Source organism: Salmo trutta, chromosome 25, assembly GCF_901001165.1.
Source record: "Salmo trutta chromosome 25, fSalTru1.1, whole genome shotgun sequence".
NCBI classification, from domain to species: domain Eukaryota; kingdom Metazoa; phylum Chordata; class Actinopteri; order Salmoniformes; family Salmonidae; genus Salmo; species Salmo trutta.
This window is the reverse complement of record NC_042981.1, coordinates 15,681,229-15,698,561: the sequence shown is the minus strand read 5'-3', so window position 1 is coordinate 15,698,561 and position 17,333 is coordinate 15,681,229. Positions and strand designations below refer to the sequence as shown.

At 44.5% G+C, this 17,333-nt stretch overlaps 1 protein-coding gene across 5 annotated transcripts in view; it reads right to left on the bottom strand.

Moving 5' to 3' along the window:
* Positions 1-17,333, bottom strand: part of LOC115162065 (mitogen-activated protein kinase-binding protein 1) — a 58,544-nt gene that overhangs the window by 19,665 nt on the left and 21,546 nt on the right. For 4 of the 5 annotated variants that reach the window (XM_029712997.1, XM_029713000.1, XM_029713001.1 and 1 more), the window contains exons 6-13: positions 16,900-17,037; positions 12,599-12,781; positions 11,903-11,920; positions 8,062-8,222; positions 6,815-7,004; positions 3,828-3,968; positions 2,931-3,115; positions 2,198-2,289 (exon numbers count right to left, since the gene is read on the bottom strand). In XM_029712997.1, the coding sequence (XP_029568857.1) occupies positions 2,198-2,289; positions 2,931-3,115; positions 3,828-3,968; positions 6,815-7,004; positions 8,062-8,222; positions 11,903-11,920; positions 12,599-12,781; positions 16,900-17,037 (1,108 nt within the window). The remainder of the gene's footprint in view (positions 1-2,197; positions 2,290-2,930; positions 3,116-3,827; positions 3,969-6,814; positions 7,005-8,061; positions 8,223-11,902; positions 11,921-12,598; positions 12,782-16,899; positions 17,038-17,333) is intronic. The other variant, XM_029713002.1, reaches the window with a different exon arrangement.

Genomic DNA, 17,333 nt, shown 5'->3' with positions numbered 1-17,333 from the left:
GAGATGCTTTGTGAATATAGGCCCAGCAGGGCAATGGCTGTTATCTGACTATTATCACCCTTTGAGGTGTTACTATCAAATCAAATTGTATTTGTCACATGCTCCGAATACAACAGGTGTAGTAGACCTTACCGTGAAATGATTACATATAAGCCCTTAACTCTTATATTTCTTAAACTTGCATTGTTGGTTAAGAAAATATTCACTAAATAAACAAACGTTTTTTAAAAAAGTAACACAAAATAGCAATAATGAGGCTATATACAGGGGGTACCGGTACCGAGTCTATGTGCGGGGGCACCGTATAGTGCAGGGGCACCGGTCAGTGCAGGGGCACCGGTCAGTGCAGGGGCACCGGTCAGTGCAGGGGCACCGGTCAGTGCAGGGGCACCGGTCAGTGCAGGGGCACCGGTCAGTGCAGGGGCACCGGTCAGTGCAGGGGCACCGTATAGTGCAGGGGCACCGGTCAGTGCAGGGGCACCGGTCAGTGCAGGGGCACCGGTCAGTGCAGGGGCACCGGTCAGTGCAGGGGCACCGTATAGCGCAGGGGCACCGTATAGCGCAGGGGCACCGTATAGCGCAGGGGCACCGTATAGCGCAGGGGCACCGTATAGCGCAGGGGCACCGTATAGCGCAGGGGCACCGTATAGCGCAGGGGCACCGTATAGCGCAGGGGCACCGTATAGCGCAGGGGCACCGTATAGCGCAGGGGCACCGTATAGCGCAGGGGCACCGTATAGCGCAGGGGCACCGTATAGCGCAGGGGCACCGTATAGCGCAGGGGCGGGGCACCGTATAGCGCAGGGGCACCGTATAGCGCAGGGGCACCGTATAGCGCAGGGGCACCGTATAGCGCAGGGGCACCGTATAGCGCAGGGGCACCGTATAGCGCAGGGGCACCGTATAGCGCAGGGGCACCGTATAGCGCAGGGGCACCGTATAGCGCAGGAGCACCGTATAGCGCCGGGGCACCGTATAGCGCCGGGGCACCGTATAGCGCCGGGGCACCGTATAGCGCAGGGGCACCGTATAGCGCAGGGGCACCGTATAGCGCAGGGGCACCGTATAGCGCAGGGGCACCGTATAGCGCAGGGGCACCGTATAGCGCAGGGGCACCGTATAGCGCAGGGGCACCGTATAGTGCAGGGGCACCGTATAGCGCAGGGGCACCGTATAGTGCAGGGGCACCGTATAGCGCAGGCAGCCAGAGGCAGTGTACTGGGTTTATTCTTAGCCCTCTATCTGCTCCTCTGTGTGGTGCCAACTGGATACCTAGAGGAATGATCCACTAAGAACATCGAAATATTATTAATCCTCCTACTAACATGGGAGCCACTGGATGCATCCCATATGAGACCCTATTACCTATATATAGTGTACTTCTTTTGACCAGGGCCTTTTGGGACGCAGCCAGTGTGACAGATGTGCTGCTACTGGGGCTAGATGATGGAGGTCTGGAGGAGAGCCAAGCAGGACTGGGACCAATGCCAGTGTACTACCCAAGCCCCCAGCTCACACAACACACCCTCAGGCCTGCACAAGCCATGCAGGCATAATATGCTCTGCCTTGCTTTTCTCTGAATTGGACGGCACTTCACCAGGTCTGATAACCCTCTTAATAGCCCCACTGAACACACAGACACTTTGTAACAACACATTCAAATGAGATTAAACATGGGTGTGTGTTGATATTGTTGACTATAGCAGTAGTTACAAAGATAACTTCAATCATTTTTACATTCCATTTCACAAATCTCTTATTGGATGTTTTGGTTTTAATGTGTGAACCAGGAAAGTTAATTCTATAAAGCTGCTCATTTAAACTTTGACTAAGAAGAATTGACATACAGTACATTTGGACCCAACCCAGTCTCTTTATAACATGCTGGAGCTCTGAAGTGGTTTGTTTCACAAGTCACCGGGAGGTTGGTGAAGCATCTGGCAACCAGCTGATAGTGGTTTATACCTTCAGTAGTATCTTTAACCATGTAGTCTCTCATTTCCTCCCAGAAGAGGGGAAATCTGCCTTAGCCGTATCAGGCTTGTCATGGCTTGCAAGCTAACAATAAATATCTGTATTCAGTATGAGTTAGCTAACTACATAGAAGGTGAATATGTTATTATGTTAACAATTTGCCTACTTAAATAAAGGTTAAATAAAAGATTTTAAAATAATTCTGATAACAATTGAATGTACCCGTCTCAGGCTTGGAGTATTCCAGACACAGGATCTCTGAGTCGTGGGCCTGAACGTTCAGAATCTCCCCCATGCTCTCCAGATCGTGGATCCTGCAACAGCAAACAGAACAAAATAGTACTTGATTAGTCCTGTTATGCTCCCATAACACCATTTTTTGTTGTTGCGAGGAGCACACTGTTACAGCTCAGTCTCTCCACACACAGAGACACCGCTGGGCCGCAGTAGAATGCAGAGTAGACCGCCATCATTCAGTTTTGCGTGACAAAGTTCATTAACAAAAAGTAGCCTTGGTGTTAACTGGGTCAGCATCTATCCGTCCAGTGATGTGGACAGAGAGTCAGCTAGGCTGCTGCCTGAATGGACACCAGTCTACTCCAACCCCAATTTAACGAACACACACAGCTCTGATCACACACAAGTACGCGATCACACACACCCTCCCAGGAGTGTAGTTAGGTAATTTCATTAGGACATAGAGGTGCTGAGTCCTGAGGGGTAGTGATGGAAAACAAGGCTCTCTCTGGGACGGCATAGCAGGGGTACTGTACCTCAGGGTTTACCCTGTTGAAGGTCTACTGACCCAAAAATTAATTCGTTTAAAGGGATCCAATCAATTGTTTGTGGAGTAATCAAGAACACCAGTGTGCTAGAGTTTCTCATTCTACAATAGTTTCTTCCATAGACTGAACTACAGGTGTGCGAACAAACCGCTCTTTTTCTCCAACAGTACCTCAAGGTGCCGGTCCGGTCGCCCGATGCCAGGTGCTGCCCGTCTGGGCTGACACACATGGTCCTGATGCCCGTCCTGGTCTCGGAGGTCTGGGGGTCGGCCTTCTCTCCATTCCCCGAGTTGAGGCACTCTGTGTCCAGCAGGCCGGCTGTGTTGTTGTCCATGTAGATGATCTTCTGGAGGTCCTGGACAGAGGGAGGGGGGGGGGGGGGTTATTAGCTGAGAATTTGGGGGTATGTGCAACAGCATCAGTTTCCCCCTCTTAAAGCAATACCAAAGATTTTTTATAACTAAAACAAGATTGACCACAGCTTGTCGTTTCCAAAGGAAACACATGAGTCATAGTGGGCAGGACAAGGAGGAGGTGGGCAGAGCCAAGCACACACTAGCGATATCCTATTGGTTTATTCTAGTATACATCTGCATATTTCTGTTAGGGAACACCTACTCTGTGAAGTGCGCATGTGCAATAACTCAATTCACCTTTGCACTCCTAAACAACGGCATTTTGAAAAACTTTTGCAAGTCTACAAAACTTAGTCCGTTCTGTTCAGAACAGATTCTAGTTTTGGGAACAGAAAATTGTATTGGAGATCAAATGTTTAAATGATGAGAAGATTTGCAGAATGTCGACTAAAATCCATCTCGTTCCATCTTCTTCCACTGCCGGCCAGTGGGCTTCCTCTCACTACCATATTTGGTAGTGAGTGGAAACGCCAACAGGATGCTTCACATTTATACATCCAGTGAAATATCGCTCTCATTGTTCTATCTGTGGCATAACTCAGGATTCAAAGGTTCTTGAGTAGAACTACTTTGCATCAAAACTCAATCAGCAGTCATTCATATTGAGATCAGGGTTTAGATAAAGGGTGTGTGAGAGTGAGACAGACGTACATTGCTGATGACGTTGCGGCTGAGAGTTGTGTTGTGTCCATCAATGTTCCAGAGCCGGACAGTATTGTCTGAAGAACAGCTGAGGAAGGAGCCTGGAGGCAGACAGGGCTGCCTGCCATCACTTACCCTGTCTGGGTACACCTGTACAGGTACAGAGGACATGAAACATCAGTAGACCTATCGTCTAGGAGACGGGTACACCTGTACAGGTACAGAGGACATGAAACATCAGTAGACCTATCGTCTAGGAGACGGGTACACCTGTACAGGTACAGAGGACATGAAACATCAGTAGACCTATCGTCTAGGAGACGGGTACACCTGTACAGGTACAGAGGACATGAAACATCAGTAGACCTATCGTCTAGGAGACGGGTACACCTGTACAGGTACAGAGGACATGAAACATCAGTAGACATATCGTCTAGGAGACGGGTACACATGTACAGGTACAGAGGACATGCAACTGGGGACTACCTGGCATGATGACTCCTTGCTGTCCCCAGTCCACCTGTCCATGCTGCTGCTCCAGTTCCCACTGTTCTGCCTGCAGCTACGGAACCCTGACCTGTTCACCGGACGTGCTTGTTGCACCCTCGACAACTACTATGATTATTATTATTTGACCATGCTGGTCATTTATGAACATTTTAACATCTTGACCATGTTCTGTTATAATATCCACCCGGCACAGCCAGAAGAGGACTGGCCACCCCTCATAGCCTGGTTCCTCTCTAGGTTTCTTCCTAGGTTTTTGGCCTTTCTAGGGAGTTTTTCCTAGGGAGTTTTTCCTAGCCACCGTGCCTCTTTCACATGCATTGCTTGCTGTTTGGGGTTTTAGGCTGGGTTTCTGTACAGCACTTTGAGATTTCAGCTGATATACGAAGGGCTATATAAATAAATTTGATTTTGATTTGATGAAACATCAGTAGACCTATCGTCTAGGAGACGGGTACACCTGTATAGGTACAGAGGACATGAAACATCAGTAGACCTATCGTCTAGGAGACGGGTACACCTGTACAGGTACAGAGGACATGAAACATCAGTAGACCTATCGTCTAGGAGACGGGTACACCTGTACAGGTACAGAGGACATGAAACATCAGTAGACCTATCGTCTAGGAGACGGGTACACCTGTACAGGTACAGAGGACATGAAACATCAGTAGACCTATCGTCTAGGAGAGATGATGTATGTAGATTAATATTTACATTTTGGGAACACCTGACAGGTACAGAGGAGATGAAACATCTGTTCTAAACTAGTGTATGCACATCCAGATAGATTCCAGCTGCAGGGAGGAAAAACGGCTCCATGGAAAATAATAAGCTAACCACACGCGGTTGAATGCTCCGCTGCACACAACAACATACAGAACATTCAGAAAGTATTCAGACCCCTTGACTTTTTACACACTTTCTTACGTTACAGCCTTATTCTAAAATAGATTAAATAACATCAATCTACACACACTACCCCATAATGACAAAGCAAAAACAGGTTTAGACATTTTGGCAAATGTATAAAAATATAAAAATACATTATTTACATAAGTATTTAGACCCTTTGCTATGAGACTCGAAATTGGGCTCAGGAGCATCCTGTTTCCATTGATCATCCTTTCTACAACTTGATTGGAGTCCAACTGTGGTAAATTCAATTGATTGGACATGATTTGGAAAGACACACCTGTCTATATAAGGTCCCACAGTTGACAGTGCATATCAGAGCAAAAACCAAGCCATGAGGTCGAAGGAATTGTCCTTAGAGCTCCAAGACAGGATTGTGTCGAGGCACAGATTTGGGGAAGGGTACCAAAACATTTCTGCAGCATTGAAGGTCCCCAAGAACACAGTGGCCTCCATCATTCTTGAATGGAAGACGTTTGGAACCACCAAGACTCTTTCTAGAGCTGGCCAACCGGCCAAACTGAGCATTCGGGTGAGAAGGGCCTTGTTAAGGGAGGTGACCAAGAACCCGATGGTCACTCTGACAGAGCTCCAGTGTTCCTATGTGGAGACGGGAGAACCTTCCAGAAGGACAACCATCTCTGCAGCACTCCACCAATCAGGCCTTTATGGTAGAGTGGCCAGAGGGAAGCCACTCTCAGTAAAAGGCACGTGACAGCCCGCTTGGAGTTTGCCAAAGGGCACCTAAAGACACTCAGACCATGAGAAACAAGATTCTCTGGTCTGATGAAACCAAGATTGAGCTATTTGGCCTGAATGCCAAGCATCACATCAGGAGGGAACCTGGCACCATCCCTACGGTAAAGCATGGTGGTGGCAGCATCATGTTGTGGGGATGTTTTTCAGTGGCAGGGAGACTAGTCAGGATCAGGGCAAAGATGAACGGAGCAAAGTACAGCGATATCCTTGATGAAAACCTGCTCCAGAGCGCTCAGGACATTAGAGTGGGGTGAAGGTTCACCTTCCAACAGGACAGCGGCCCTAATGACACAGCCAAGACAACAAAGGAGTGGCTTCGGGACAAGTCTCTGAATGTCCTTGAGTGGCCCAGCCAGAGCCTGGACTTGAACCTGATCAAACATCTCTGGAGAGACCTGAAAATAGCTGTGCAGCGACGCTCCCCATCCAACCTGACAGAGCTTGAGAGGATCTGCAGAGAAGAATGGGAGAAACTCCCCAAAAACAGGTGTGCCAAGCTTGTAGCGTCACACTCAAGAAGACTCGAGGCTGTAATCACTGCTAAAGGTGCTTCAACAAAGTACTGAGTAAAGGGTCTGAATACTTAAGTAAATGTGATTTCAGCTGTTGTTTTTTTTATAAATGTGCAAATAAGGCTGTAACGTAACAAAATGTGAAAAAAGTCAAGGGGTCTGAATACTTTCCGAATGCACTGTATATGAGACCACCATTGAACAGTGTGCAACAGGTATCTTGTTTCTTTTCTATATGTAAAACGATCTCTACACAGGGAGTAAAGAGCAACATGTTCCTCCAGGCCTCCCTCCCGGCTTTACCTCGACGCTCCACACGCAGGCCGAGTGGTAAAGGGCGGAGTAGACCTTGCCCACTTTGCGGAGGTCCCGTACGTCCCACACGTACAGGCTGTGGTCGTTGTAGACACAGGACAGCCAGCGGCTCGCAGGGTCATAAGATACAGCCACCGTGTCTGGACACCGGGCGTCCATCTTGTGGCTGAAGAGGTGACTGGAGGGAGGGAGAGTTAGGATGTAAGAACACTGTAATACTCTAATAAAATAAAAATATATATTGAATTTATAAAGCACTTTTCCAGAACCCAGAGATACTTTATAGTTACAGTACAAGCTAACCCAATTCAGTGGTTATGAGAAAAGCCCAGCTATTGGCCGGGCTGGCATCCCTTTACCAACGATTTAATGGTTGTGTTTTTGGCCAGAGGATAATGTGCCTACTGGAGATGTCTTGCCCGTCTATGGCGTTTCCCACAGAAACCTCTATAAACAGCAGTGAGCTGACCTTGATGGCTTCACTTAATAGCAGCTTGGCTTCACTTAATAGCACCAAATAGGGAAAAGGGTGTCATTTGGGATGCAAACATGCAGTTAGTTATTCCATTGGTGGGATTTTTCACAACCCACACAAACATGCTACATACATGATTATTCAGATAATCTGTTATAACATCTGGGGCCTATTGTCAGGAAGTCAGTTGAACAGGGAAATGAACCAGCAGCATTCCAGACTCAGTCCATATTTATGAGGAGAAGAACCAACTCTCAGAGGAATCTCTGTCCGTCTTACTGAAGGCATCAACAACAAAACGTTGATTTAAAAAGAGCTTGAGGGGGATACTGGAATACAAAACAATGACATTTAACTCCAGCTGGGCCCACATGCATCCTGGATGAACAGGAAATCATTAAAGGATATTTTGTGTAGTTGGTTTGCTTGGTATTTGCATAGGTATGTAGAGTATGATGCTGTATGAGAACAAGATACCACACAACCCACACCGCTCTGGCTAACCAACAGGACAGACAGAGACTGTTCCCACTTCCCACAGTCACAAAGACACCATTTAAATACTTCATTCACGACCAGGGCGACATTTAAAAGTCATAATGTTGATAAAAAAACAGGTTCTCTCATATCCAATTTTTTTTCCTATGTCACGATATAGGCAATTACAGCCCCAATTCATTATACAATATGAATTATTGCACACATAAAAACCTCTGCACGTTGTCTGCATTGTGTGGAGGTTAAGGTCGGGGACACTCACCTAGCCTCCACCACGGTGGCGATGTCGGTGCCCAGGCAGTGTGGGCGGGGCAGGGTACAGATGAAGTGCAGGTTGACGGGGCTGAAGGCCCTAACCGTGCCGTCGGCACAGCCACAGAAGATCAGCTCGTCCGTCACAGACAGAGATGTGGCCTGACTGGTCTGCAGGGCAGAGGAGGATGGTTAGAGAGGACACACTTACTGTCCACTACGTAAAACATACACACGTCAGTGTTTCCTCCACTACAGGATGTAGAGAAGACAGGACAGGGACCTGGCTGGCTCCATTCCCTTCTGCCTCACTAGATCAACACATAGGGAATAGGGTGCTATTTGGGATGCAGCCCAGGACTTCAGAGAAATGAATTGCAGAGACAGCAGAAAAGAGCTACAGTGCTGTCTGTTAATGATATTGAACATATTGAACTGAAGACCATTGCCAGAGAGGCATCAGAGAACCCACTAGGACCTAGCAGTCACAGTGTTTCCCATAGGATTTTTTCCAGCAGCGGTGGCAAGGTTAGCTTATGGGAGTGGTGGGCGTGGCCACTGGCACATCTCCGACCCAACACTTTAAATGTCCAGCTCTTGGCCTTAGAAACGACATTTCCTGCAATTCTAGCTTTTTTGCATTGGGGTGGAGAGAAAATGTGTTTTTTTTTGTTCTTACGCTATCTGTGACTCAAATATTACAACAAAATCAATGGGGGCCACATGCCATGACATTTGGGGAATTTTTGCTTCTCCCTGACATCTAGTTTTTATTTTTGTTAGTTCTCAATCTTATTTAAAAATATGTTGCTCCATTATCTTCTCTACATACTTTATAACTGGTTGTAGATGTTGAAGTTTACAGTGAAAACATTTTACCATCACGGAAAGAGTTCGGTATAACCAAACTCTTTGGTTTTTACGCAGATGCTCGCCGCTGCTAAATTAACATAGGGGAAACATTGAGTAAGCATCACATACTTGTCCGTCTGTGTAAATACTGATTACCACACTTTACTATAGCTAGGAACCTGGGTAAACAATATAAGAACATCTCTCAAGTAGTTTAATCTGGCAGAAGAAGTGGTTTCACTAGAAAATAAATATTTTGAAAATGAAACTGTTCAACAACAAAAAAGTATGACAGAAACAGAATGATATGCAGTATATTTCACTGTGGTGAAGGAGATGGGATATGGTATCCACTCCATGAACCACACAACATATATTTCACTGTGGTGAAGGAAATGGGATATGGTATCCACTCCATGAACCACACAACATATATTCCACTGTGGTGAAGGAGATGGGATATGGTATCCACTCCATGAACCACACAACATATATTCCACTGTGGTGAAGGAGATGGGATATGGTATCCACTCCATGAACCACACAACATATATTTCACTGTGGTGAAGGAGATGGGATATGGTATCCACTCCATGAACCACACAACATATATTTCACTGTGGTGAAGGAGATGGGATATGGTATCCACTCCATGAACCACACAACATATATTTCACTGTGGTGAAGGAGATGGGATATGGTATCCACTCCATGAACCACACAACATATATTTCACTGTGGTGAAGGAAATGGGATATGGTATCCACTCCATGAACCACACAACATATATTTCACTGTGGTGAAGGAGATGGGATATGGTATCCACTCCATGAACCACACAACATATATTTCACTGTGGTGAAGGAGATGGGATATGGTATCCACTCCATGAACCACACAACATATATTTCACTGTGGTGAAGGAGATGGGATATGGTATCCACTCCATGAACCACACAACATATATTTCACTGTGGTGAAGGAAATGGGATATGGTATCCACTCCATGAACCACACAACATATATTTCACTGTGGTGAAGGAAATGGGATATGGTATCCACTCCATGAACCACACAACATATATTTCACTGTGGTGAAGGAGATGGGATATGGTATCCACTCCATGAACCACACAACATATATTCCACTGTGGTGAAGGAGATGGGATATGGTATCCACTCCATGAACCACACAACATATATTTCACTGTGGTGAAGGAGATGGGATATGGTATCCACTCCATGAACCACACAACATATATTTCACTGTGGTGAAGGAGATGGGATATGGTATCCACTCCATGAACCACACAACATATATTTCACTGTGGTGAAGGAGATGGGATATGGTATCCACTCCATGAACCACACAACATATATTTCACTGTGGTGAAGGAGATGGGATATGGTATCCACTCCATGAACCACACAACATATATTTCACTGTGGTGAAGGAGATGGGATATGGTATCCACTCCATGAACCACACAACATATATTTCACTGTGGTGAAGGAGATGGGATATGGTATCCACTCCATGAACCACACAACAGATCCAGATCTAGGCCTCCAGCTTGAAAACAACACACAATATAATTCTACAATTTACCAGAATGATGCTTGAAATGATGAATAACAGTAATTCAGCCAGGCATGCAGCCCAGAATGGACACAGCTTTTTCTGCAAGTCCAATAACAGTCATTTACTAAATGTTTTTTTACACATTCTCCACTTGGGCTCAGGTTGCCAAAGCATGCTGTGCTTTCCCAACAGGCAGTGCACTGCTAACCACGGCATGCCAGAGAAGCAACTCTCTTAGTAGGGGAGAAACCAATATATACCAAAGTGGCAGCTTCAAGTGGCCTCTGGGGAAGAGGAGTGTATATGACAGTGTAGTTGTGACAGAGGATGATCCCGCTCATGCCTAAAGCAGATAAGATATGCAGTTGATGTGAGGGGATGAAAGTCATGTCCTAGTTGGATGTTGTGGTCACATGATACAGGCTAGATCACAGCCTGCTTTTAAATGAATCCACACTGGTGGCTTCGCAGTGAGAATGTTAAGAGCGTAAATGAATGAAGTCAGTTTTGAGATGAGCAGCTTGAGTGGAGAGGTTGATATCAAGCTGTCTGATATGCCAGGATGGAATGTAAAGGAGTAGCTACAGTTGAGACAGATCTCTCTCTCTCTCTCTCCCCCTCCCTCCCTCCCTCCCTCCCTCCCTCTGGTCCTGTGTCTGCTACAAAAGCATGACTGTGCACCCACTTCAACCCTGTTAGCAGGAAGGTAGCAGAGTGGGTTACAATCATGTGGTACAAGTTCAGGAAAAGGTTGTTGTGACCTCAGAGCTGGTTTGATCGTAATGCTGCATGAATTCTGTAGCAGGAGAGGCAGGTAGCCTAGCGGTTTAGAGTGTTGGACCAGTAACCGAAAGGTCGCTGGTTCTGTCGATGTGCCCTTGAGCAAGGCACTTAACAATAATCGCTCCTGTTACTCGCTCTGGATAAGAGCGTCTGCTAAATGACTAAAATGTCAAATGTAATGTAAACTGTACAAGCTGACTGTTTGACTGATAATTCCCATGCAGTACATTACAGCTAAAACCCACAAACAGAGTATCCCACAAGTCAACATTATTTTCTCAGGCCCTCAGAACTTGAGGTGAGCACTAGCAGTATCTATCTAAGGCCTGGGGTGAAAACACTGATGAGTTCATGTTTGTTCTCACACCAACACCAAAGTAAAGTGACCAGTGATGTGAGCAGTGATGCTGATAATCACATTGACCACAGCTTGTCATGTGAATTAACGTTAGCCTATAGCTGAGAGTGGTGCTCACATCAACACACCAATAGGGTGGAATGTCAAAGGCATGATAGAATGCAGCATTCTGAGAAACCCTCCAATGGGATGCTCAGGGGAATCGGAGAAGGGGGTGGGGAATAACTTTCAGCTGATGTGACATGGAACTGCAGGACAGGTAATGGACAGACTTACTGTGACACTGTCGTTCTTCTGGACAGTGTGAGAGGAGGAAAAAGCAGAACAACACTGATATTAGACAGACAGCAGCATGGAAGGTCAAATTAATACTTCACCAACACGAGCCAGTTGTCTGTCTACAATTTACTTTTATGCAGAAGTGAAAGCTGTGTTTTGTAAGACAAAGTCGGTGGCTAGATTACATGTAGAATGAGGATATTTTGAAGTAGCCAAGTCAAGTTTGAAACTGTGCCACATGTAGATTGAAAAGGGGTTATATTCTAATCTGATTATGCAGTAAAAAGCTGTGATAAATCACTAACTCTCTCTCTGCCAACATTTACACATAATCGTTACTATAGTGATACATCGCCATTCATTCAGATAGTTTTAGACAAAACGATTCAGTGTTACTCTACGCCTGTGGATACAGCCAGGCAGCTTCAGTCCCAGTGAAACCGAGAAGTAGCCTACTGCCTGAATTTGTCCAATAAACTGGAATATGTCATCAAATTCAGTGTTTCCTTTTTAGTTTATATGGCTTTTGAACCCTGCAGAAGAATACTTATGATTATAAATTATTGAGTCAAGGAAGCCAATTCTTGATTCTATGAATTTGTCTTATAACAAGTCTCATGTCTGTTTTCGGTTGCAAAAGGTTTTGCTACGTTGTGCCCTTAATGAACGTGACCCCAGAGTCTACTTACTCACCCTTAGCTCCACCCATTTGTCCAGCAGGCGTTTGTCATTGAACTCGCAGAGCAGGCCTGAGGAGGTGATGCAGAAGGTGCTACCGGCTTTACGACCCTTCCCACATGCCACGTCACTGAAGAAGTTGTTCCTCAGCTCCCCCAGGAGCCCCGAGCGACCCAGCAGAGGAACCGTGGCGTTCACCTAGCAGACGGACAGAGGGAGGCAGGGAGGGGAGAAGGGTTGGAGCGATGATTAGAAAGATATTGCTATGGGGTCTGATAGATCTAGTTCATCAGTTTGTTATGTTATCCCAAACCCCGGGATGTAAGACCTTCTATACGGCTTCAACATGGCTATTGAAGTAGATATGTGACATCTGTCTTTATTCTAATAGCTTGAGCGATTAGAGAGAACTTTCCCCAACTGGTCCTTCTGACCTCCAACCCAGCGTTGTACAGATTTGTTCCCCCTGTTGATGATGTTAATTATATCTTAAGGTTGAGCCAAAAGATTACATGTAACAAATATGAAATACGAAATTATGTGAAATTGAATGAAACAATAATGTATGTTGATGCTAATATGATGTACAATATTCCATTATGTTTCTATATGGTAACAATAGCTTAATATATTTAATATGCCATATACTATTTTTTAACAGTTTCACTAATTAATTTCAATTAACTTAATCATTAAGACACACCCCTCACTACTGTCATTGGTTACACCAATTGCACTGTGTGTCTCCATAACCTGGTTGAAGTGTTCATGACATTACACTGAGGAAGGCACAGTGATGTCCAAACATGGGTAAAGACCCCTTCAATTGCTGGGAGATTATACATGGAGTGTGCGACTTTATTTTGATAGTTTACATTCCAACAATAACACAAGAGATTAAACTAATGATCAGGGGCTTGCTGATTAATTGCGTAGATTAATTACGTTAGTGTTGGAATTGAACCAATATATGGAACGGCTGAAGATCAAGATGACAAGTTGGGGGAAACGACACCCTATTCCCTACATAATGCACTATATAGGGAAGAGTGTGCAATTTGGAACGCAACCATTATATTAGAGAGAAACATTCCTGAGAGGCTCAGTTAGAACCAGCATTAGTTATTATTTGTCAGTTATGGATGAGTGATGGAGCTGAGGGATAAGCCTGGAGAAATGTAGCCACTCTCAAATTCATAGACAGAGCTATGGATGCAAGTACTGACCATCCATTTTTATTTTTTATTCAACCTTTATTTAACTAGGCAAGTCAGTTAAGAACAAATTCTTATTTACAATGACGGCCTACACCAGCCAAACCCAGACGACGCTTGGCCAATTAGGTGCCGACCCACGGGACTCCCAACCACGGCCGGTTGTGATGCAGCCTGAAATCGAACCAGGGTGTCTGTAGTGACGCCTCAAGCACTGAGATGCAGTGCCTTTAACCGCTGCACCACTCGGGAGCCCATGATAGCCATGATAAAGCCATACACTAACATTCAAAAGTTTGGGGTCACTTAGAAATGTCCTTGTTTTTGAAAGAAAAGCACATTTTTGTCCATTAATATAACATCAAATTGATCAGAAATACAGTGTAGACATTGTTAATGTTGTAAATGACTATTGTAGCTGGAAACGGCAAAAAAAAAAATGAAATATCTACATAGGCGTACAGAGGCCCATTATCAGCAGCCATCATTCCTGTGTTCAAATGGCACGTTGTGTTAGCTAATCCAAGTTTATCATTTTAAAAGGGCTAATTGATCATTAAAAAAATTATTTTGCAATTATGTTAGCACAGCTGAAAACTGTTGTTCTGATTAAAGAAGCAATACAACTGGCCTTCTTTAGACTAGTTGAGTATCTGGAGCATCAGCATTTGTGGGTTCAATTACAGGCTCAAAATGGTCAGAAACAAATAACTTTCTTCTGAAACTCATCAGTCTATTCTTGTTCTGAGAAATTAAGGTTATTCCATGAGAGAAATTGCCAAGAAACTGAAGATCTCATACAACGCTGTGTACTACTCCCTTCACAGAACAGCACAAACTGTCTCTAACCAGAATAGAAAGACGAGTAAGAGGCTCCGGTACACAACTGAGCAAGAGGACAAGTACATTAGAGTGTCTAGTTTGAGAAACAGATGCCTTACAAATCCTCAACTGGCAGCTTCATTAAATAGTACCCGCAAAACACCAGTCTCAACGTCAACAGTGAAGAGGCGACTCCAGGATGCTGGCCTTCTAGGCAGAGTTGCAAAGAAAAAGCCATATCTCAGACTGGCCAATAAAAATAAAAGATTAAGATGGGCAAAAGAACACAGACACTGGACAGAGCAAGATTGGAAAAAAGTTATGGACAGACGGATCTAAGTTTGAGGTGTTCGGATCACAAAGAACATAATTCGTGAGACGCAGAAAACAAATGAAAAGATGCTGGAGGAGTGCTTGACGCCATCTGTCAATCATGGTGGAGGCAATGTGATGGTCTGGGGGTGCTGTGGTGGTGGTAAAGTGGGAGATTTGTACAGGGTAAAAGGGATCTTGAAGAAGGAAGGCTATCACTCCATTTTGCAACGCCATGCCATACCCTGTGGACGGCGCTTAATTGGAGCCAGTTTCCTCCTACAACAGGACAATGACCCAAAACACAGCTCCAAACTATGCAAGAACTATTTAGGGAAGAAGCAGTCAGCTGGTATTCTGTCTATAATGGAGTGGCCAGCACAGTCACCGGATCTCAACCCTATCGAGCTGTTGTAGGAGCAGCTTGACCGTATGATACGTAAGAAGTGCCCATCAAGCCAATCCAACTTGTGGAAGGTGCTTCAGGAAGCATGGGGTGAAATCTCTTCAGATTACCTCAACAAATTGACAGACAACTAGAATGCCAAAAGGTCTGCAAGGCTGTAATTGCTGCAAATGGAGGATTACTTGACGAAAGCAAAGCTTGAAGGACACAATTATTATTTCAATTAAGAATCATTATTTATAACCTTGTCAACGTCTTGACTATATTTCCTATTCAATTTGCAACTCATTTCATGTATGTTTTCATGGAAAACAAGGACATTTTTAAGTAACCCCAAACTTTTGAACAGGAGTGTATATCCATGATATCAACATTTATACTGAACAAAAATAAACACAATTAAAGATTTTACTCTGTTACAGTTCATAGAAGGAAATCAGTCGAGTGAAATAAATTCATTAGGCCCTAATCTATGGATTTCACATGACTGGGCAGGGGAGCATAGGCCCACCCACATGGGAGCCAAGTCTACCCACTGGGGAGCCAGGCTCAACCAATCAGAATACGTTTTTCCATACAAAAGGGCTTTATTACAGACAGAAATACTACTTGGCAACAGCTCTGGTGGACATTCCTGCAGTCAGCATGCCAATTGCACGCTCCCTCAAAACTTGGGACATCGGTGGCATTGTGTTGCGTGACAAAACTGCACATTTTAGAGTGGCCTTTTATTGTCCCCAGCACAAGGTGTGCCTGTGTAATGATAATGCTGTTTAATCAGCTTCTTGATATGCCACACCTGTCAGGTGGATGGATTATCTTGGCAAAGGAGAAATGCTCACTAACAGGGATGTAAACACATTTGTGCACAACATTTTTAAGAAATAAGCTTTTTGTGCGTATGGAACATTTCTGGGATCTTTTATTTAAACTCATGAAAAATGGGACCAACACTTTACATGTTGTGTTAATATTTTTGTTCAGTATAGTTTTATCCATGTTGAGGCTATATAGTGTTTACATTTACATTGTTTACAAACATTGGCTTATATTATGGGTTCTGATGGCGTACAACAGGTGAACTAAGCTCAGGAGGCATTTATACATTATATTCTTCAGGAAACAATCAATGGGCACATATTCATTTTCATCAATAATGGATGTAGCAACTGCACACTGCCCCTTTAAGAAATGTTGTTGTTGGTGTGACTGTGCGAATACCTTGGATGATTTGGTGTGACTGTGTGAATACCTTGGATGATTTGGTGTGACTGTGTGAATACCTTGGATGATTTGGTGTGACTGTGTGAATACCTTGAATGATTTGGTGTGACTGTGTGAATACCTTGAATGATTTGGTGTGACTGTGTGAATACCTTGAATGATTTGGTGTGACTGTGTGAATACCTTGGATGATTTGGTGTGACTGTGTGAATACCTTGGATGATTTGGTGTGACTGTGTGAATACCTTGAATGATTTGGTGTGACTGTGTGAATACCTTGGATGATTTGGTGTGACTGTGTGAATACCTTGGATGATTTGGTGTGACTGTGTGAATACCTTGGATGATTTGGTGTGATCCAGGTACCAGAACTTGACGTGCCTGTTCCCTGCCGTGACAAAGTAGTTGCTGTCATCTGAGAAGGACACAGCTGTGACTTTACTGGACACCTTGTTGGCTGCCACCACTATGTTTTTCTGAGCGGAGAAGAAGAGCACAGAACAGAGCTTTAGATCAACCGTGGATATATACTTTGTCCTCAGAGAAGCATAAAGGAAAAATAGTATAAAACATTGAAGGGTAGCTAAAAACAGCACTTACCATTTTCCACTATACCGGTCTAGTGCATTTGGAAAGTATTCAGACCCCTTCACGGTTTCAACATTTTGATATATTACAGCCTTATTCTAAAATAGATTTTTTTTTCAAAATCTCTCCTCAATCTACACACAATACCCCATAATGACAAAGCAAATGTATTAAAAATATAAAA